General features: G+C 44.4%; 1 protein-coding gene across 1 annotated transcript in view; it reads left to right on the forward strand.

Annotated features, from left to right (window-relative positions):
* Positions 1-3,682, forward strand: part of Lamc1 (laminin subunit gamma 1) — a 118,238-nt gene extending 114,556 nt beyond the window's left edge. The window contains exon 28 of the mRNA XM_027417362.2: positions 825-3,682. Coding sequence (XP_027273163.1) covers positions 825-1,081 — 257 coding nt within the window. The 3' untranslated portion in view covers positions 1,082-3,682. The remainder of the gene's footprint in view (positions 1-824) is intronic.
* Positions 3,683-21,963: the final 18,281 nt, after the last annotated feature.

Raw genomic sequence — 21,963 nt, forward strand, 5'->3', positions numbered from 1 at the left:
TCTCAGGAGACTGCTTCTCTCTGTTTTTATTTACTATGGAGCATCATCTTTCAAAAGAATCTTTTACTTTTGCTTGCTGTATTTAGATCGAAGCTTTGCTGGTGTTGTCTCAGCATTTCAGCCTTGACCATTTTCCTAATAGTGTCTAACTCTTACAAGCATGAAGTGACCCCCAAACCAGCCCATCGTTCATGGAACCTAGGAGTTGAGGGCACATGCTTCTTAGACACTTTTGTATTCTTTGATGACACTGAAATGGTTCACAGATTGCACATATGAACTGGCACATGGGATCAAGTGTTACCAGATGGCCTTCCTAAGCATAATGAGGTCTCAGACGTGGTACCTGTGCATTTAGAGAACATTCTACGAGGGCTGGAGGGATGGTTCTCCAGAGATGGAGTGGGTAAAGGAGCTTGCTGCCAAGCCTGACAGCCTGAGTTCAATTGCCGGGACCCATGTGGTGGGAAGAGAGAACCTGCTTCCGCAAGTTGACCTCTGACCTCCACATATGCTATGGCATGCATGCATACACACATGTATATGCACACAGTAATAAGTAATAAGTATTTAAAAATTAAAACTATTCTGTGAAAACCACTTTCTCAAGCACAAAACTAAAACTGTTCTAATATCAACAATCCTCTCTGCCTACCCCTGTTGGTCAGGCCAGCACTGCTCATGCCCTTGAACACAGCAGCACCTTTGTTTGCATCAGGGCAGGTGCCAGCCTTAGTGCATGGCAAAAACGAGAGGACTTAGGGGCCTGCTCCAGTTCTCATGGAATGAGCCTGTTCTCTCTTGTGCCCTTCCTGACTCTACAGGACAGCTGGATACAGTGGACCTGAACAAGCTAAATGAGATAGAAGGTACCTTAAACAAAGCCAAAGATGAGATGAAGGTCAGCGATCTGGACAGAAAGGTGGCTGACCTGGAGAGTGAAGCCCGGAAGCAGGAGGCAGCCATCATGGACTATAACCGAGACATAGAAGAGATCATAAAGGACATTCACAACCTGGAAGACATCAAGAAGACCCTACCGTCTGGCTGCTTCAACACCCCGTCCATTGAGAAGCCCTAGTGACGAGAGGGCTGCAAGGCAGTGCCCCCGAAAGGGGGCCCTGTGAGGCCACAGTGCCTTGACACAAAGATTACACTTTCATGTCCCCCACTTCTCTGCTGCTCTCCATCACTGTCCTTTTGAACCAAGAAAAATCAGAGTTTAAAGAGAAGCAAGTTAAACATCCTGAACCAGGAACAAAGGGTTTTGCCTAATAAAGTCTCTCTTCCACTCATGTCAACCACCTTACCCAAACTTTCCCTCATTTGCCCGAGGTCATGGCATCCTCCAGTGGATACCCATGTCATGTGAACCTTTTTATGCCCTCCCCTCTCTCAACACCAGCAGAATCTATCTCACTTCTCATATTTCTATGAAGGAAATGTTTGGCTCCTCATCATAGCATTGAGATGGCCAATGTGTCCCATCTATAGATAAAGAAAATGCTTTTGCATCTTCAGCATCCTCTTTTAAACAAAAGGAAATAAACATCCTGTGCCAAAGGTATTGGTCATTTAGAATGTTGGTAGGCAGCCACCTGTCACGCTAGCTGTTGGAGTATAGGACACTGAGCCATCGTGGATAAGAGTGCAGTTATGTGTGGGTCTCCAGAGAACGTGGCTCTAAGACACTTAGGATTTCCTCCCATGTTCATTGACCAGGAAAGCAAACTTTTATTTCAAATCCTTAGGCAGCTGATAAAAAGTCTGCAGCCACCACTGTGCTAGACAGCTTCTGATACTTTTATAAATGGGACTTAATGCAGAAGAAACAGGGATGTGATAACCACTGAAGTTTTTGTTTTTCTTCAAGTCTAATTCTTCGAGCTTTGTTAGTGTGTTAGTCTTGAAACTAGTGTTGTCTGTCTAACAATTGGTCTCTAAGATCTTGACCACTGAAAGAAAAGCAAATTCCCTTTTCCCCATGTTTTCTGGAAAATGAGATGTAACCTGTATAATTGGGTTCCATATGTACATTTCTTTTTCTCTGCTGGAGAGAGATGTGATATTTGGCCCTTAGCTCAAATTCTCTTCTAATGTTTCCATTTTTCTAGAACTCTTCAAAAACACATTGTTTGCCAGATCCTGGTGGCAAACGGCTGTCGCTCAGTATTTCACACCGCTGCCAGCACCATCTAGTTCCTGCACTTTGTGGCTCCACCCACTCTAAGCCTTTCCTCTGGATGGAGCGGGAAGAACCTTGTGTGGCATTTCCTAGTAGGCTTCTCAACCTCTGATCCTCAGCTCTGTGGTTTTCTGAAGACCACACTGTGACAGTCCCTGCCACACACCCCCTTCCTCCTACCTACCTGCCTCTGAGATTCATATATAGCCTTTAACACTATGCAATTTTGTACTTTGCGTAGCGGGGGAAAGAAACTATTATCTGACACACTGGTGCTATTAATTATTTGAAATTTATATTTTTTGTGTGAATGGTTTTTGTTTATCATGATTATAGAGTAAGGAATTTATGTAAATATTCCCGGTCCTCCTAGAATGGCACTGTCAGTTCATGTCTTTTTTGCTCAGTTTCCCCTCTTGCTAGCACAGGGAACATGTCCACCACTCTCCTTCCCGTCATTTCTGAGTCATCCCTATTCCCCAGTGTTCTGCTCTGCCTCTGCCTTGTGTTTGCAGCACCTTCACTGTCTGACCGTAATCTCAACCTGCTCACCTCCACAGCCAGACCGAAGAGGGCACTCAGGTCCTCTCCCTTGTAGCCCTGGTCATCTGCGGCTCCGCACTGTTCTCAATGCCTGCCCCAGAGCATTCACCAGGTGACAGGGTGAAGTTAGGACAGTTTCCTGATGGAACCCTGCCATTGGGATGGGTCAGTTTTGTAAGGCAGTGTGTGATGACTGAGCACTGTAGGACTCCAGGCACAGTCACTGATGACAGAGGAGGGGGCTCTGTGTTCAGTGTGTCTTCATCTCTGTTGGGCAAACAGGGGTCACCGTGAGTACTCGGCTTGGCACCCCTGAGGTTCCACTCTTGCTCCTCCAAGGCCTTTCCTGCTACAGAGGCAGAGGCATGGCTCTTCCTCACCAAGTTCTGTGCTGACTAGCTAGTCCCTCTGATTAAGTGCCTCGCCACCTTAACAAATGCATTTTGGTCACAGTTGCAAGAAAATGGCTGAAACCGACCGCCATCATCCATTGGGTCAGCGCCACTCCAGCAGGTCTTAGGCCCTGGTGGGTGTGGTGTTTTGTTTGGTTTATTTGTCCTCTCCATCTGTGTGCTATATTTTTAAACAGAAATTTATTTTTAAAAGGAAAGTTATTTACAAGATGATACCTATTACACTCCTGCAGCCCAGCCATTGTTTTATTGTATAGTTCCAGTAATCTGTATTTTATGTAATAAAATTGACAGGATGGCTGCTGTAAAATGCTGGGTGTCACACAGAATAGATTGTTTTATTTTATCTCTCCCCCCCCCCCCAGGTTTTCCTTTTGATTCCAACTGTGGCCCTTTTAAATGTGCCTCACTTGAGCTGTTTGCCTCAATCTCCACAGCCTTCCTCTCCAGGGAGGGCAGCAAAACACATGGCATTTTTCTATGTTTAAAAAGAAAACAGTATTTTATTTATAATAAAAATCTGAATATTTGTAACCCTTCATATCTTGTGTGGCTTGACTGTGGTGCTAGGACATAAACTGTTTTATAAGGTATAATGGATGAACGACTACACATAGTGCCTTAACTGTCTTGTCTTCTTGAGAGCCACTCAGTGTTGTTTGTTTGTTATTTGTACTAGGGGTTGAATTTAGGTCTTCCAGCATGCTAGCTAAATACTCTACCAACTGAGCCACATCCACCCAGATCTCCCTTTTTTTTTTTTTTTTTTTAACCCTTTATTTTGAGACAGTGTCTCAGTGTAGTCCAGGTAGGCATTGAACTTATGATCTTCCTGCCTCGGCTTCTGAACACCTGGGATCACTAGCCTCAACATTTTTTTTTTTTTAACCTTCTTCAAATTGTAAAGTTCATTGTCATCCAGAAGTTAGCAGACTTTTTCTTTACAGAGCTAGATTGTGTTACTCAACTCTTGCAGCACAGAAGTGACCCAAGACCAGAGAGAAGCAATGAGGAGCCTTGATGTACTTCAGTAAAACTGCTTACAAGAGTCTGGGCAAGGTGGCATGTGTCTGTGATCCCAGCACTCAAGGCAGGAAGGCTTGAGGCCAGCCTGAGCTACAGAGAGACCCAGCCTGAGCTACAGAGAGACCTTGGTTCACTGAGCATAGCACTTGCAGTGTAAACACAAAATGGGAATTGCATCTCTAGAACCTTCTTATAAAGCAGGGCACGATGGCATACATCTGATCTTTGTGCTCTTACAGTGAGAGGAGAGACAGGCAGAAGTTCGTACCCAACTGGCCTGCCATATTAGTGGTAAACAACCCTGTATCAAACAAGGTGGATAGCAGGGACTAGCACCCAGGGTTGACCTCTGACCTCTGCATATATGGGTATTCACTTGCACTCACATACTGGAATACATGCACACAGAGACACATCAGACACACAAAAAGAAACCAAATAATAAAATATGCCATGGGCCTGCCAGCTGGAGCTTTCAGAAACCCTGGTGTGGCCTCAATATCTGGTCAATCACACGGGAGCTGCTTTCAAATGATTGGGCTCCCTGATGCATGTGGGAAGTTACCTTTCTGTATGTAAGTGTATTTAGATGAGAAATTCACTCAGACTTACAATAGACTAAAAGGGAAAGAAAGCAGCCTGCATTAACAGGGCAGACGTGATACACCTAGCTCCATCCCCAGCTGGACACCAGGTGAGACATTTTGGAGCTAGAAATGGCAGGAAGGCTTGGGGCCTGCAAATTCTCCCTTGACCTCCCCGGTTCCCTGCTGATCACCCTAAGTCCCTGTGAGTCCCCTGCCTCCTTTCCTAGAATCATAGATTGTTAGAAGCATGGTACCTGTAAAGAACCAGTGGGCTTGCCAGGCAGTGGTAGCGCACGCCTTTAATCCCAGCACTCGGGAGGCAGAGGCAGGAAGATCTCTGTGAGTTCGAGACCAGCCTGGACTACAAGATCTAGTTCCAGGACAGCCTCCAAAGCCACAGAGAAACCCTGTCTCAAAAAACAAAAAAACAAACCAAAAACCAGTGAGCTCTTCTGATTGGACTTCCTCAGAGAAATATTTGGGGGCACTAGTTAACCTTTGTCTGGATACTTGCCCCCCACCCCCACCCCTCGGATTCACAGGGTCGGATTGAGAAGCAAATGTTAATTCTTTAGTTACCATGGAGGAGTAGTGGGTGAAGTGGCTAAAAGCTGCTGCCATCACCTGATTCAAAGTCTCCCCTTAAATAAACACCTTAACATCTTAACACCAGCTTCACTTAAGCCCAAAATGGGACACCTAGCACCCCAAGAAGATGGTGAGGTAGAAAGTGAAGGACCCAGACAGCAGGAAGAGCAACTCTCCCAGTCCCATACTCATGAAAATAGAAACTGGGCAATTTTAAATGGCTTGGAATTGCCTGTTCACCCTAAGCAGGTCTAAAGGAAGTGATTATTAATGGTGGTGGTGGAGAGATGGATCAGTGGTTAAGAGCACCCACTGCTTAATCTGGAAGACCAGGCTGCAGGAGGAGTTGTGAACACTTTCATTGGGCAGCTCACAATTGCCTGTAACTCCAGCTCCAAAGGTTCCATCACCCTCTTCTGACTCAACATGCAATTGCACTCACAGGTGTACATGCACGTGTGCACACACACTCACATATAAACACAATTCTTAAAAATGTTAAGGGTAATTAAAAAAAAAAAACAGCAAGCAGGGTGGTGGAGTAAGTAATCTTAGAGTCAGCTCTGGCTCAGGGGAACTGTGCCCTGCCCCCTGGGATGGGTACACTGGTTCCACATTAGTGAGGGATGTCCCTAAAGTAGGAGTGAAATGCATGCTTCAAAAGATAGCAAAAATGCATCAAAAATCCAAAGGGTCCCTCTGTTGGGAGTTCAAACCTGAGAAAGGAACATACTAAAATCTGTTAGGACACTTCTTTGTCTTTGCTTTAACTCCTCTCTGTCCAAAGTTCTTCCTTCCCTTTCCCCAGGACAGTATAACCTGATGCCATGTGTCACCTACTCTGTTAGAACCTCCCAGTCCATCCTGAGTCTAACATCCCAGGCCTGCCTGGTTGCTAGAATGACTTTCAGGTGTGTTCATTAAATCCAAGCATCCTTGATTTATCTTTCCTCACCAAGTCACTCCCATCTGCAGTGATACACTTAGGCTGGGAGGCATAGACGGGTCACTGAGGTTGCCTGAGTGGTAAAGGAAGTAACTGATTCTCCTCTCACACTGCTTGGTTTGTCTGTCTCCCCTCCCCCTACCCCCATTCTGTACCCTCAGCACTCCTACCTAAGCATAGACTGAGGCTCTTGTGTGAAAGAAGTTAAACAAAACCACTGGTACCAAATGTCATAGCACGTGATGCCACGTACTCCACAACTGGCTTGTGAGACCTGATTGACAAGACCTCTTCTGCTGGCTTCCAGCCTCCCATCATACTATCTCTTTGCATCTGTGGATTGTAGCCATAGCCCCTCCCGCAACCTGATCCAATTCCCTAACTCTTGGGAATGGTTTTAGGTAAAATTTTAACCAATCAGTTGTGTTCTCCTTCTCCTAAGCCTTAGACTGAGTATAGGCCATAAACATACAGCGGGGCAGTTGGTGTCTGTCAAAAGTTCAGCATGAGGCCAGGGTGGGGCGTGGAAAGATGGCTAGCAGTTAAGAGCACTGGTTGTTCTTCCAGAGGACCTGAGTTTAATTCCCAACACCCACAAACCTGTCTATAACTCCAGTTTCAAGGAGCCCCAAAACCCCTGGCAAAAAACACAAATGCACATTAAAAAAAATAAATAAAGTTCAGCATGTGGCCTTTGATCATGAGTGTAACCTTGCCCGGGTACATACATGCCTTTAATCCCAGGATTTGGGAGGTAGAGGCAGGCAGATCATTGTGAATTCTAGATCACTCTAGTCTATACAAGGAGTTCTAGGCCAGCCGGGGTACACAGTGAGACCCTGACTCAAAAAAAGAAAAAGAAAAAGAAAACTTTCTTGGGGCTGGTGAGACAGTCAGCAGTTTGCTGTTGACCTTGGCAACTTGAATTTCAGATGGTGTTTTTGGGACAGAGCAAGCCTAAGTGGTCTACCATCATACCGAGATCCTCAATCATTTCAGTAGCTCAAAGCAACTATCAAATTTGTTCTGTTAATTTGGTTAGTGTTAAAGGTTTGTAGAGCAGACCTGAGATCTCTTCTAGGATGGCCGTCCATCTTGGTTTTCCTTAACCTCTTCTCAGCTGGTTCCATGGATGCCTCTTTGCTCCCGACATTGCCTCTGTGTGAGGTTAGTGCGGAGTCAGCACAAGCTCAGCCTGAACAGGACTGTCTGGGAGATGGGCTGTCCAATGGTGGATTACAGCTTCGGGGCTGCTGAGCCAGCACCCAAGATGAAGCCTCAAGAGGCAAGCTGTGATTTCCATGATTACATGCTCAGCGTGGCGAGAGCGTGTGCTGAGACTTGATACCCTCCTTGCTACAGTCTGTGCAGTGCTGTCTCAGCGGGCCGGCCCAGACCAGCAGGCCTGGTTCAAGGCATGAGTGCTGTCACCCAGGTCTCAGGTGGGCTCTGTCAGCATTGGTAGTGCTGAGATAGCTTTGTGTTTTAGAAAGTACCTTCATGGGGCTGGAGAGACTGGCTCAGTGGTGAAGAGCGTGTGTTGCACTTGCAGAGAACTGGGGTTCAGTTCCCAGCACCCATGTGGCAGCTCTGTCCTCTATAGCTCCTATCCCAGGGGACCCGACACCCTCTTCTCACATGGTTCACAAACACATGAAGGCAAAGCAGTCATACACGTAACATAAAAATAAATAAGTGAGTAACCACCGTGCCTTCGTGGCCATTTTCTTGATGCCTCATTTGAAAGGTAAGCCGGAGGGGGGAGCCCAGGGTGTGCTGGCTGCTCAGCAGCCTCCATGTCCTGCAGCTGTCTCTCTCCTGGTTTTGACCCATTCACCCTTTCCAAGCTTCTGTCAGGTAATTGTAAATGATCATAAGTTGCTGTGGATTCCTTTTCTAGCCTTAGCAGAAAGTAGTGTGATTGCTACTCGGAAGCTGATCATCCTCTAGCACCACGATGCTCCTACCCCTCTCTCAGGGTGCCTGTTTCTCCCTCTCCTTCTCCTTCCCATTTCTACCGATGTTTTTGCTTTTCAGCAACAATAGTCAGCTTTGAGTAAGTTCCATTCACTCCAGCATTTCATGGGGATGAGTGCCTTGTACTCAACTCTCCTGCTCTCTAGACCTTTTTATTTGGAAATATTTAAGGTTTACAGAAAAGAGATAGCAGTCCTATTTGCTCGGCATCCAGCTTCTTTAGCATTTTTCACCTGATAGACCCTAGTACATTTATCTATATTAAGAAATCACTGGGCTGGCAAGATGGCTCAGTGGGTAAGGGAGCTTGCTGCACAGGCCTGGTGATCTGAGTTCTATCCCTATAATTCAAGTAAAGATGGCAGGAAAGAACCAAATTTACAAAGCTATCCTCTGACTCTCATCCGTCATTCACACATACAATAATAATTTCAAAATTATTTTTAAAAAGAAAGAAACCACTGAGCATGGTGGCAAATATACAGTCCTAGTGTTCAGAACAATAAAACTACGTAATCATGGCTGTAGTTCCAGCACACAGGAGTTTGTGGCCAGCCTGGGATGCATAGCAAGACAGTGTTTCCAAACTTTGATGCAGTACTATTAACTAAGATGTGGGTTTGTTAGTTAATCTACTTTTTGTGGGTTTTGGAGTATTTGGGCTTTTTGTTGTTGTTGTTGTTGTTGTTGTTTGAGATAGGATCTCACTATAAAGTTCCAGCTGTGCTGGAACTCACTCTGTAGACCAGGCTGTCTAGAATCTCACAAAGATCCTCCTGCCTCTGCCTCCCTAGTGCTAAGATTAAAGGTGTGCATCACCACGCCTGACTCTTATTTTAAATCTACTTTTAAATGTCAATCTTTCTCTTCCAGGCCCATTTTTAAAGAATGGAATTTGAAACAGCAAACATTCATATGCCAAGTTATAGTCAACAGGTGTATACAGTTCCAGATAAATGACTTCCTTTCACTTCCCAGTGTGTAGCTTGTTACTATAAATTGAAAATAATTTTCATTTTACTCAAATTTCCAAATAAGATTTTAAAATTTTCCATCCAAATATACATGCCAGTCATAATATGCTCAGATTTGTTAAGTATATGTTAGATTGTTGGTGTAGTTTTCTTGTCTCACCAGGTCCCGCCACTTCAGCTCCAAATGAACACACAGAGATGCTATATTAATTATTAAACTGTTGGCCAATGGCTAGGGCTTCTTACTGGCTAGCTCTGTCTTAAGTATTAACCCATAACTACTAATCTATGTATTTCTACATGGCCTTATCTTACCTGAGAACACCTGGCCCATCCTATTTTCCCGGTCCCTCCATGACATCTCCTTGGTCTCCCTCTGCCTACCTTTCCCAGAATTCTCCTCATTTCCTAGTACTCCCTATCTTCCTACCTCTACTGGCTATTGGCCAAACAGTGTTTTATTCATCAATAAGAGAAACATATAAGCTGGGCGTTGGTGGCACCGCCTTTAATCCCAGCACTTGGGAGGCAGAGGCAGGTGGATCTCTGTGAGTTCGAGACCAGCCTGGACTATAAGAGCTAGTTCCAGGACAGCTTCCAAAGCCACAGAGAAACCCTGTCTCAAAAGAGAGAGAGAGAGAGAGAGAGAGAGAGAGAGAGAGAGAGAGAGAGAGAGAGAAACATATATACAGAAGGACATCCCTCATCATTAGACATCAAAAATTTAATTAGGAAGGATTAAGTTTTTAAAATGTTCTATTATAGATTCAGACTTGGAGAAAAAACGGTAAATGAGATAAACCCTCCCAAAACTCAAGACTTTTTTTCTGAGAACTCCCAAATGTTAATATCTCACTTTGCTTTAACCCTCCCTCTCTCTTTCGTTCAATTTCTTTCCCAAAGAAAGGGAAAGAAAAACAGAATATTTTAAGTACACAAGGCCTAACACTTGTCTTCGTGTTGCCCAGTGACAGATATTCTCATATAAATCCAGCAGGATTGTTAAAATGGGGAAATTGGCATGGATATCACACCATTTAATCCACACCCATTATTCAGATGTCACCAGCTATGGTAGGCACAAGGACATCCCACAAGGATGCCCTCATCTTAACCTTGGATCCGTGAGTACCTGAGGTTACATGGCAGAGAGGAATTGAAGTTACTAAGGTAATTAAATTGTTCACCAGCTGACCTTTAAATAGGAGCTTTCCTTGGATTATCTAGGCATTATCAAATGGCATTTGTCTCAGTGATACCACAAAGGTTCCTATAGCAGCAGCAGCAGAAGAAAAGGGCATCTGAGGCAATATGAGAAGGATTCTGGGCATGGAGGGATTGCTTAGCCATTAAAGGCTAGGCTCACAATCAAAAATATAAGGGAAAGACTCTGCACAGCACTGAGGCCTTGATGATGGAGGAAGAGGACCATGGACCACAGAGGGGAGCTGGAGAAGGCTGGAAGCCACTGGGACAGCCAGAGGAAATCAACAGGGATACTGATGAATCATGGGAAGATCAACTTGTGTTTCTAGAAACTACCATGTTCTTGGTAATCTGATAAGCTGCCAGGAACAACGCAAATGGCATTTGCCTCTGAGATATAGCAAAAGGAACTTCACGCTCTTTCGCAACTCCACTTGAGTCCTTCATTCAGGCCGGTGGGCCCTCTGTCTGCAGAGGCTTCTGGCTTACCTGTACCTTACAGACATTTCAGAAGAGTGTAGCCAGGACTGTCCTCAGTTTGCTTTGTCTGTCTTCTCTGGACTGGATTTCGGTTACACACTTTGGGCAGGGATCATTTCAGTCATGTGGCACCAGGAAGCAAAGCAGCATTAACATTTCATCAGGGAGGTGGGATATCCAGGTCTCTCAATGGAGCAGCCACTTGTCACCTTCTCTAATTAGTGTCTGGAGATGCAATGTTTTGAGTCTCTCTGTGTGTGAGGAGTGTGTGTGTTGGGGGGGGGGAGCACAAGCATGCTGTTACTTCTCATACCTTGTCCCACCAACTTTAGTACCACTGATGGCCACCAACCTTTCTGTTCCCTCATGACCTCTGCATCCTTCCTCTTCTCCAAATGGAGATTTTTCTAACCCATCACTTTTATATGCTTATACATCATAGTTTATTATGACATAAAGGCCTTCCTTCTTTATTTACATTACTTTAGCTCTGTTTTAGTCAGGTTGCTAACTGCTGTTCTTGAAAGTTATTTTGATTCTTAATGTCCCTGATTTGGCATTCACGGGAACACCCTATAGCTAGATCCTGTGATCTTTCTATACAACCCCACATTCTTGTGGGTGTTCTTACTTCTAGCACATAAAGATAGTTCGGGCAAACTTCATGTTTTCCCTCACCTAGTCCTAGACTTGGTTTTTTTCTCCAATGAGAAAAACCAGTTTGGAGTGGTTTTGTTTATCCTTCTATTTATTTACTTGTATTCTTTTAAAAAATCCAACAGGAACAGACATAACAAAAGACATTTTGCTCAAATGAATGCAAAAACTCAGCAATGAGGGGCCTGGGTAGATTGCCCAGGACACTTGCTGCTCCTGTAGAGGACTCATTTGTTTTCACCACCACTGCAGGTGGCTCACAACTGCCAGGAGCTCTGGTGCTCTCTTCTGTACTATGAGGGCTCCTGCACTCACACATGTACCTACACACAGACACACATATACACATAGTTTTAAAACTCAACAATGATGCTACATTATAAAACCAATTGTTCAGTAGGTATATTGCCTTTGGGAAACATAGCTTAGTCTCTCCCCATAGATTAATCTGTTTTATGCTTTATTGACAAATATTTTGCTCTTAGAGCCTAGTACCCTTGGGTTTTTACACTCTGACAGAGGCAACTGGAAATTTAAGTGTGGAGGACAGCAAAAAAGAGAACTTCATAAACAGTACAAACAAAAACAGACACATTCCCTATGAAACGGAAAGCCATGCACATGCGGGTAGGCAGATGCACGGGCAGATGTGTGTATATATAAATATGTGTGTGTGTGCACATGTACATACAGACATGTGCAACACAGATGCTCGGATTCTAATTATGTGAAGTCTGTGAAGCACAGCTATCACCTGTCTGAAGGGAATGGTTTTAGCTGTGGTGAGAAGATGATCTAGAGCAGTGCTTGTCAACCTGTGGGTTGTGACTCTTTGGGGTCTGCATATCAGATATTTACATTACAAATTCTAACAGTAACAAAATTACAGTTATGAAGTAGCAGTGAAAATAATTTTATGGTTGGGGCTCACCACATGAGGTGTCAAAGTGTCAGGATGGTTAGGAACCACTGGTCTAGCGGAAGGCTCAGGGACAGTCACTCAAATGCAAAAATACTTGGGCAGAGGTTATGTTATGTGCAAGCTGCTTACTGGGTCCTACAGAGACCTTGCAATAGTGAAACAAAAAGCAGTAACTGAACCATGAATGGCCTATTGATGTAGCCATGGTTTTTGTTTGTTTGTTTGTTTGTTTTGTTTTTAAAGACAGGGTCCCATCTAGCCCAGACTGGCCTCAGACTTGATATGTAGGCAAGGATAACCTTGAACTAATTCCTGATCCTCCTGCCTCCGCTTCTAGAGAGCTGGAATTATAAGCATGTACCATTGTGCCTGGTTCACTCTTTACTGGGGTTGAACTCAAGGCTTCATGCGTGCTAGGCAGACACTCTAGCAACTGAGCTACTTCCTTAGTCCAGCTGCCAGGTTTTATCAATCATTTCCTGCCAGGCATGGTGGTGCTTGCCTTTAATGCCAGCACTTGGTAGGTGGAGGCAGGTGGATCTCTGAGTTTGAGGCCAGCCTGATCTATAGGGCTAGTTCCAGGACATCTAGGGCTACACAGAGAAATCCTATCAAAAAACCAAAACAGAAAAAAAAAAAAAAGAAGGAAGAAAGAGAGAAAGAAAAAAAGAAGGAAGGAAAGAAGGAAGAAGAGAGGAAGGAAAGGGAGGAAAAGAAGGAAGAGAGAGAGAGAGAGAGAGAGAGAGAGAGAGAGAGAGAGATAGAGAGAGAGAATTTCCTCCAAATGGTAAGAGTTGCTCAAAATCCATGTCAAGTGAAGCTGGCCCCAGGATAGACTGGGTTTTTGTGCTTCATCCATATGGAACCTATGGAACCATGTCTTGGCTGGTTGGTTCTTAGTTCTCAGAACACAGGAGAAAAGAGAGCCAGATCAATTGATGCAGGGCATGCACTTGAAATAGGAAAGCCAACAAATACACTTAAGCACATCCAAAGAAGTTCTGTCTGCCTACATCTCCTGCAGCTAGGAGAGCACAAACTTGGAGAGCAGTTCACCTGATGGGTGAGTATGTACATTTGCTACAGCTAGGAGGGCAGAGACTTGGAGAGCAAGCAGTTCATCTGATGGGCAGGTATGTGAAACAGTCCACGGAACTTATCCCTGGCAGGGCAAACTGTTTTTATGGCTCTGAGGTTTGTACATATTGAGGACTAGGAGATGGTCTCGTGCACCAAACATATGACCTGAGTTTAGATCCCTGGAGCCCACATGAACAGCTGAGTGTGGAAATGCACATCTGTAATCCCAGCACTTCTTGGGGAGATGAGAAGTGGGGACAGAGAGGTCATCCGGAAGCTCCAACTAGCTTCCAGAGCAGCAGAAACAGAAACAGGACCAGCTAGCCTGCAGCAGGAACAGCAAGAGAGGGCTGTATTGCAAAGAAGATGGAAGGCAAGAACAGATGCCCCAAAATTGTCTTCTAATCTCCACATGCACATAGACAGGGTTAATTTCTGAGTGCTCTCTCTCCCTATCCATACAGATAATATGAAATTCTCTCTCTCTCTCTCTCTCTCTCTCTCTCTCTCTCTCTCTCTCTCTCACACACACACACACACACACACACACACACACACACACACACACACACACACACACACACACACACACACACACAAGGAAACTCCCCTCTATGAAATTACTCTATGTATTTTAGGCCACAAGGAAGCTGGATCCTTGTTCCCTTCATGTTCCAGCATCTGTTGGGCTTCCGTCATGGGGTGTGTACATGACTGTACTTCCCTTCTGCTGCAGACACCTCAGCCACCGTCTAGCCAGGCTAACCTGTTTGGTGTGCTCATGGGATGACGATGAGGGTGTGGCTTGGAGCTGAAGGTGGCCAGAGGCTATAGAATCAGACCTTTGCCAGGGAGGAATAGGCGCCCCAAGGCATGTGTTCACTGTCACAGTGGTAAACCGCTGGACTGGGCAGAGTCTCCACAGCCTTCATGAAACTGGTTCATCTCAGGAATGGAAGAGGCAACACTGGGTTATGAAAAAGACCACTTCCTAAACAGGAAATCCAGCTGCCCTATCTTCACCTCATTGTAGACCTTAAACCATAGCAGGGCTGTGTACAGGTGTAGCCCTGAGGCCAACCCTACATGTTCCCTGCACACAGCAGAACTGGACAGGAGTCACGCCTGCACTGGACATGGTTCACTTTTATTAAAACCAAACAACCACAAACACAAACACAAACCAGTGCCATACAAAACAATTATGAGAAAGGAACTCTTTTTTTTTATCATTTTTTTATTTGAATTAGAAACAAGATTGATTTACATGACAATCCCAGTTCCCTTCTCCCTCCCCTCCTCCCCTACCATCCCCCCAACTAAAGCCCTACCTATCACATATCCTTTCTTCTAATCTACACCTGACTCAACCTTTCTGCTCCCTCATGACCTCTGCATCCTTCCTCTTCTTCCCTTCTCATTCTCCTAGCTCCCTCCCCCCTCTTCCCGTGCTCTCAATTTGCTCAGGGGATGGTGACCCTTTCCCCTTCTCCAGGGGACAATGTTTGTTTCTTTTAGGGTCCTCCTTGTTTACTAGTTTCTCTGGCAGTGTGGATTGTAGGCTGGTAAACCTTTATTCTATGTCTAAAATCCACATATGAGTACATATCATGTTTGTCTTTTTGTGATTGGGTTACCTTGCTCAGAATGGTTTCCTCAAGTTCCATCCATTTTCCTGCAAATTTCAAGATTCCATTGTTTTTTTCTGCTGAGTAGTACTCTATTGTGTAAATGTACCACATTTTCTCTATCCATTCTTCAGTTGAGGGGGAAGAAGGAACTCTTTTTTTTTTCCATTCATTTATTTAGCTCATAAATATAGTCATGCACAATTATGATACATAATACAGTATGTCCACAAAGGCATGGGTAAATTAAACCAATTAACATGTTATATCACACATATTCATCATTTTTGTTTTGAGAACACTTAAAGTATACTATCTCACAACTTTTAAAATATAGCATATTGTTATCAACCATATTTATCATGCTCTCAGTAGACCTCAAGACTTCAGAGAGTCCATGCCTCTTGTCCAACTGTAGTTTTATATCCTTAAACCAATCATTTCCCCATTGTTAAAAGACCCACATTGAAGCCTAATAGCCACAATTCTGCTCTCTTTGAGGAAGGAACTCTTAAGCCAACTGTTCTGAGGCTCTTTTGTTCTTTTTCTAGAGCTGGTGGGAAATCCAGAATGACCATTCTGTCTCATGTTTATAGACCCCATTTCACCAAAGGTTTGGGGCTACCCATGGGATAGTTGTTCTCCATAGTAACACTGGAGGGAAGAGTCTACTCAGAAATCACTAAGAGAAAACACTGGGTTTTATTTTGAAATTATATATATATATATGTATATATATATATAATTTTGAAAATAATGTTTATATGTTATAATACTTTTATATGTTATATATTATTGTAAGTTATATATACTATCTTGAAATATACATATTTCATTGTCAGAGAGATGGTCTTATGCAGTAGCCAGGTTGGTCTTGAACTCATGGCAATCCTTCTGTCTCAGTCTCCTCAGTGCTGGATTTACCATCATGTGCCACCATGTTCAAATTAAAACACTATTTTAAGACTAAGGCATCTTGATTAAAATAGAGCCAAGCATGCCCACCCAGCATGCCAAGAGTCTTTCTATGACTGCAGGAGAGGCTGGCCACCTGCCAGCAATTAACATAATTTTTATCTAGGCCCCCACCAATGCCTGAGATAAGAGAGTTCTAGTTTTTGTTTATATGTACATCCTTATGGAAGTAAATCTGCAGCAAGTTTTTCTTACTGGCTCCTAAGTGTCTAACAATGCACACTGACAACTCCTGAAAAGGTACCGTGAAAGGTAATCTCTCTCTCTCAATGTCTCTCTTTCGATGTCTCTCTCTCTCTCTCTGTTTTTTGAGACAGGGTTTTTCTGTGTAACAGCTCTGGCTGTCCTGGAATTCACTCTGTAGACCAGGCTATCCTCGAATTCACAGAGATCTACCTACCTCTGCCCCCTGAGTGCTGAGATTAAAGGTGTGTGCCACTACTGTCCAGCAGAGGCAATGTCTTACATGATGGGATTGTTACAGGGTACAGACCAGACCAGGTTCCCCATCCTATGGACCTGAAGTTCCAGTGAATAGGCACAGTGAACAAGAGAGATGAACAAGATATATTTTCCACTCCGTGGAAAGTGGAGTCTCCTAGAGCCAAGCACATATTGTATAAAGTAGTGACAAATCACTGTCTTATACAATATGGAGTAAATTAGGGTAAGGCACAGCTTGATCTCAATATGGGGGCTAGTATTATTCCCATCATATAGATGAGAAAAGTAAAGAACAGAGTCACCATTGTTTGCCAAAATCCTAATGTGGATGCTATGGTAACTTGGCTGGGGCCTTGAGGGGTGGGTGCAGCAGGTAAATAGAGTGGGGCATGTGCTGTAGGATCTTGGGTCCATGACAAGAACTCTGGCTTTTCTTCAAAGTGAGATGAATGCCACAGAAGCCGTGATGACAAGTGAAGCCATGACCTGAGTTTTATCTAATAAGAGTAGGCTGGCAGCTGTGTTAGCAGAAACCAAAGGAGGGGGCAAAAGCTGGGAGATGAGATCAGAGCTCAAGGTGACTATGATGGAGGCAGGAGGAAGCGGTCCAGAGCTGCCTGTCATTGAGTCTAGAGTGAGGCAGCAAGGTTTACTCTGAAAAAGGAGGAGGGTCAAGGATGACTTTAAGGGCTGGTGTTAAATACATAAGAATGTATATCTGACATACATAAGTACATACACTTATGCATGCATACATACTACGACTTTCAGAAGGTTAGATTGAGCAACCAATTGGATAAAAACTGAAGCAGAAGTCTAGGGGCATAGAAAGCAGGAGCTCGGCCTTGTACATTCCTGTGAGATGCTAATGACCTATCCAGGGGGAAATTGCAAGCAGGTGGCTGGATAGAAGAGTTCAGAGAGCAGAAAAGCTGTGCAATCAGTCTCAAAACACAGTCTTGAAAATAATCAGGTGACGTGTTCTGTAACGATAACTCCGCCAGCCGCCTGGGTTCCACCGCCGTGTTAGGGCCCCCAAATAACACAAAGAGTCTTATATTAGTTACAATGTTGCTGGCCAATGACTAGAATTTCTTGTGTGCTAGCTCTGTCTTAAGTATCAACCATAACCATTAATCTATATATTTTATAAAGACTTATAGAGGACGCCAACGGCATGAATCCCCTCTTCCCAGGTTCACATGGCGACTCTCTTCTTCACTAAATTTTCCAGAATCTTCCTCAACTCCCAGCCCCACTTATCTCGCTTCCCTATTGGCCAACAGTGCTTTATTTATCAACCAATAAGACAAACATATACACAGAAGGACTTCCCCTATTAGTGTTCAAATTCATGAAACTAGCTGGGAAAATCAAGAGTATGAAAAGAGGTGAGGCTTAAGGCCAGAGCCTTGGGTGACTTCTCAGCTCTGTACTCAGAAGTCAGAGAGCAAGAGGGGAAGGATGAAAGGGGGTGACCTGTGATGGAGGGTGGAAAGGCCCTATGAGCTGGAAACCAAGAAGGCATTTTAAGGAGAACAAATGATCAACTCTGTCAAAGGGTGTTCATCAATGTGAGAGGATGAGAGGTTTTTGATGTGGCACTTGGGTTTGTACAGAGGTCCTTGGAGACCTCAGCAAATGCAGCTTGGGTGGTGGAGTAGAGACAAGGCTCTAACTGCAGTGGCTGAAAGATCCAGTTTTGTTGTTTGCTTGTTTGTTTGTTTTGGAGACAGAGTCTCACTGTATAGCCCTGGCTGGCTTGGAACTCTCTATGTAAAGTAGGCTTACCCCAAACTCACAGAGATCTTCCTAACTCTACCTTTGGAGTGCTGGGGCTAAAGGTGCAAGCCACTAGGAGAGAGTTTTTGAAGTCTATTTGTTTTCAAGAATGATGAGATGCCAGACGTAGTGACATGTACATGTGATCCCAGTACTTGGGAAGACAAGGCAATGACATTCCAAGTTCAAGACTAGCCTGGGCATCACAGCATGATACTATCAAGGCATGGGGAGAGCAGAAAGGAGAAAGAAATGGGGAGGAGGTAGAAGAGAAGAGATGAGGGGGTTCCATGGATTGTAGACCGCAGTAGCTTGAGGTATCACTGAAGTCAGGGGCCCAGAATGAGCTTCAGACACTGGACGTGGTCTGGAAGGGGCACAGGTAATTAGAATGGCACATCTAGATATGATCACAGAAGGGAATGGCTGAGGGAGGCTGTGCTCCCAACACTAGGGAACTTACTCCACTCAGCAGGCGTACCTTTCTCTCTTTTAATACTCGAAGTGACTCCAGGAACTCAGCATGGAGTTTTGCTTCTCAAATGAAGCCTAATGAAATTCTTTGGCTCTCAGAAGCCCACGAGTCATGAGTACACATCATGACGCAGCGTGGCTCTTGGCATCCTGTGCAGAAATACAATGGGAATGCTTGGTGAAGCCGATGCAGGAAGGATGAACACCAGTGGACATACTTGGGGCTGGTGAAGTCTGTTTGAGTAACTCTGTTAAGCCCAGGGCTCTGGAGAGAATATTTAATTCCCGGATTTCTTCTTGTGGTTGCCCTGTGCATTTGACTGTACCTCTGCTGAGAGCTGGGAAACCACATACCTGTAAAACCTTAACTGGCTTTTTCTCAGTAGTTGAGCCAATTGGAAAAGAAAATATCTCATGAACACAAACTTCTATTGATAATCTTATTTAAGAAAATAAAAAGAGCTACACCAAATTCCCAAGTGAGACCCAAGAGCAAGCAAAAGCGTGGTCTACGCGCTTGCAAAATGAAAAACAATGGTTAAGAACGAACCCGATTCAAAGTACCCTGAAAGATGACACTAGGCATCTGCTAGGTCATGGGACACAGACTCACTGTCACATCTACTTGTGAAAGTGTAGGGCCACACTTTAGAGAAACCACTCTGAGACGACACTTGACCCCCACGCCTTTTTCTTTGGGCCTCTTCTGCTGAATCAAGGTGGCTTGCCACTCACTGTACCCTCGGGTAGTAGGAAAATGATGGACTCTGCGTCAGCCATGATCACTCTTTAAGAACAGCCACTAAGCTATCTTTGGGGCTCTTTTAAGCACTGTTCTTTTTTTTTTTTCTTTCTTTCTTTCTTCCTTTTCTTCCCCACTCCTCCTCACCTTCTGTGCATTTTATTTGTTTATTTTTATGTGCATTGGTGTTTTGCCAGCATGTATGTCTGTGTGAGGGTGTCAGATGCCCTGGAACTGGAGTTATAGACCACTGGGAGAGGCCATGTGGGTTCTGGGAATTGAACCCTGGATTCTTTGGAAGAGCAACCGCTTATCCATCTCTCCAGCTCCCCTTCTGTTCATTTCAATGGCCTGAGATCATAGGTCAAAATGAAGGCCTGTCTCCCTCAGGTGAGGGTAAAAGCAGGGCAGAACAGGACAGGACAGGAGCCGAGGCTGCCGCTGCTGGGGAATGTGCTTGTTATAGACCAGAGAATGGGTAGCTTTCCAAAGAGATGTGTCACCATCCCTGGAACGCTGTTCCTGGGGCAGAGCAGGAGTGCAGGGACTCTGCCATTCTGCTCGGGGGTAAGCTTTGGAGAAATGTGCGGTCAGTGCCTCCCTCTGTAAACCTAAGTATGGAAGACATTTTTTTAGGTGAATAGATGTTTCATATGCTTTTATGTCTGTGCCACATTCGAGCCTGGAAGAGGGCACTGGATTCCCCAGGACTGGAGTTCAGACAGTTATGAGATGTCGTGTGGGTGCTAGAAATAGAACCCTGGTCATCTGGAAGGGCAGACTGCACTAAATTGCTGAGCCATCTCACCACCCCCTTTGGGAGAAAATTTGAATCACTTCCACGGAAAAAGAAAAAGGAAGGGGGGGGGAGGATGGAGATGATGGTGCCTATGGTTTTATCTGACCAGACAAATGTAGAAAGGACTTTACAGGCATATCCCAGGATAATCTCCCTTGTCCCCTTTTCTTTTCGTTCTCTGCCTTTCCTCTCTTTCCTTTTTATTTTTTATATAGTATCTCACTACACAGCCCCAGCTGGGTGGAACTTGCAATCCTACTCCTGCATCCCAAGCGCTGGGATTGCAGCAGACATGTGCTGTCCTGTTGCCTCTCATTTTCTTATAAACGAATGAACCCAAACATATTCTTTCTAGTTTTAAGCAGATTCTCTCTAAGGAAAAGTTCAAGCAGAGTTTTAGCTATTTGGCAAATTACAGTGATGCCGAGGTGTGATTTTTGATGCTCAGGTTGCTGCTGGCGTGCGGTTTTAGAGGGCTAATGTTAGGTCCATGGGTGTTTTAGGAGCAGCTTGGAGACGGGCTCCTTCCTGAGTCGACACAGGATTCCTGCCAAAAAGGGTGCCCATGGCCTGAAACACCGAAAGCACATTTTCAGGCAGGCAGAGGCACCAGTTCAAACTCGCCAGAGATGCTTTTCCACCTGGCTCATAGCTATTCATTCATATTGGTTCTGACCATCCCACCTGTTTGGTCGTTTTAATTCCTTATTCATTTTCAGGTCTTTCCATATAAGGTTATCGAAGGAAATGCTGGCTCCAAAGCTGTCATTTGGAACAATCAACTAAAAGATTAATTCAGGTTTTATACATCTCAGTTTCTGTCATCTGTCCTCTACCCCACCCCCATGCCCAACCTAAGTGTATGACAAACTCTAATGCTTAATTATGGAAAATTCCATCAATTTGGAATACATTGGCTTTGGATTTGTTTCCAGTGGGGTTCAGTAAAACTAAAATCAATTATTCTAGTTAAGATGAGAGGAGAAAAAAATGATAAATTTCTACTGCAAAAGAATCACAATTTTATGCAAATATTCTGCCCTCAAGGAGGTGGGGGGATGGGTCCCACTCTCGGGTATAGGATGGGGTGGGGTGGGAGAGTAATAGCTCAGATGATGGAGATGAGCTGTTACAATGAGATGACAAGGGTACTTACTATCATCACAATGGTGACAAATTTAGAGCTGTCCTAACCAAAAGAGATCTAAGGAGATGTGACACCAACATGTGTTGAGGTGTCCTGTGTGGGACTCAGGAGCATAGAGCGGACACTGAGGACTCCTGAGGTGTGTAGCTCATGGGGGGAACACAAGATTCGAATGCTGGGGTCCTAGGTTCAAATTCCAGCACACACAGGAAATACAAGGGGTTAAGAAACTTAAGAAAATTTTAATGCAGTATGACTTTTAGTTCTAATATTAGCTTATTAATTGTAATGTATAAGGCATCTCAATTCAAGGCAGAATAGGAGACTGGGTATGGATTATATCAGAACTCTACCTTATATCCTCAGGTTTTTAGTATCTATAGCTGCT

This window comes from Cricetulus griseus, chromosome 5 (assembly GCF_003668045.3).
Source record: "Cricetulus griseus strain 17A/GY chromosome 5, alternate assembly CriGri-PICRH-1.0, whole genome shotgun sequence".
Classification (NCBI taxonomy): domain Eukaryota; kingdom Metazoa; phylum Chordata; class Mammalia; order Rodentia; family Cricetidae; genus Cricetulus; species Cricetulus griseus.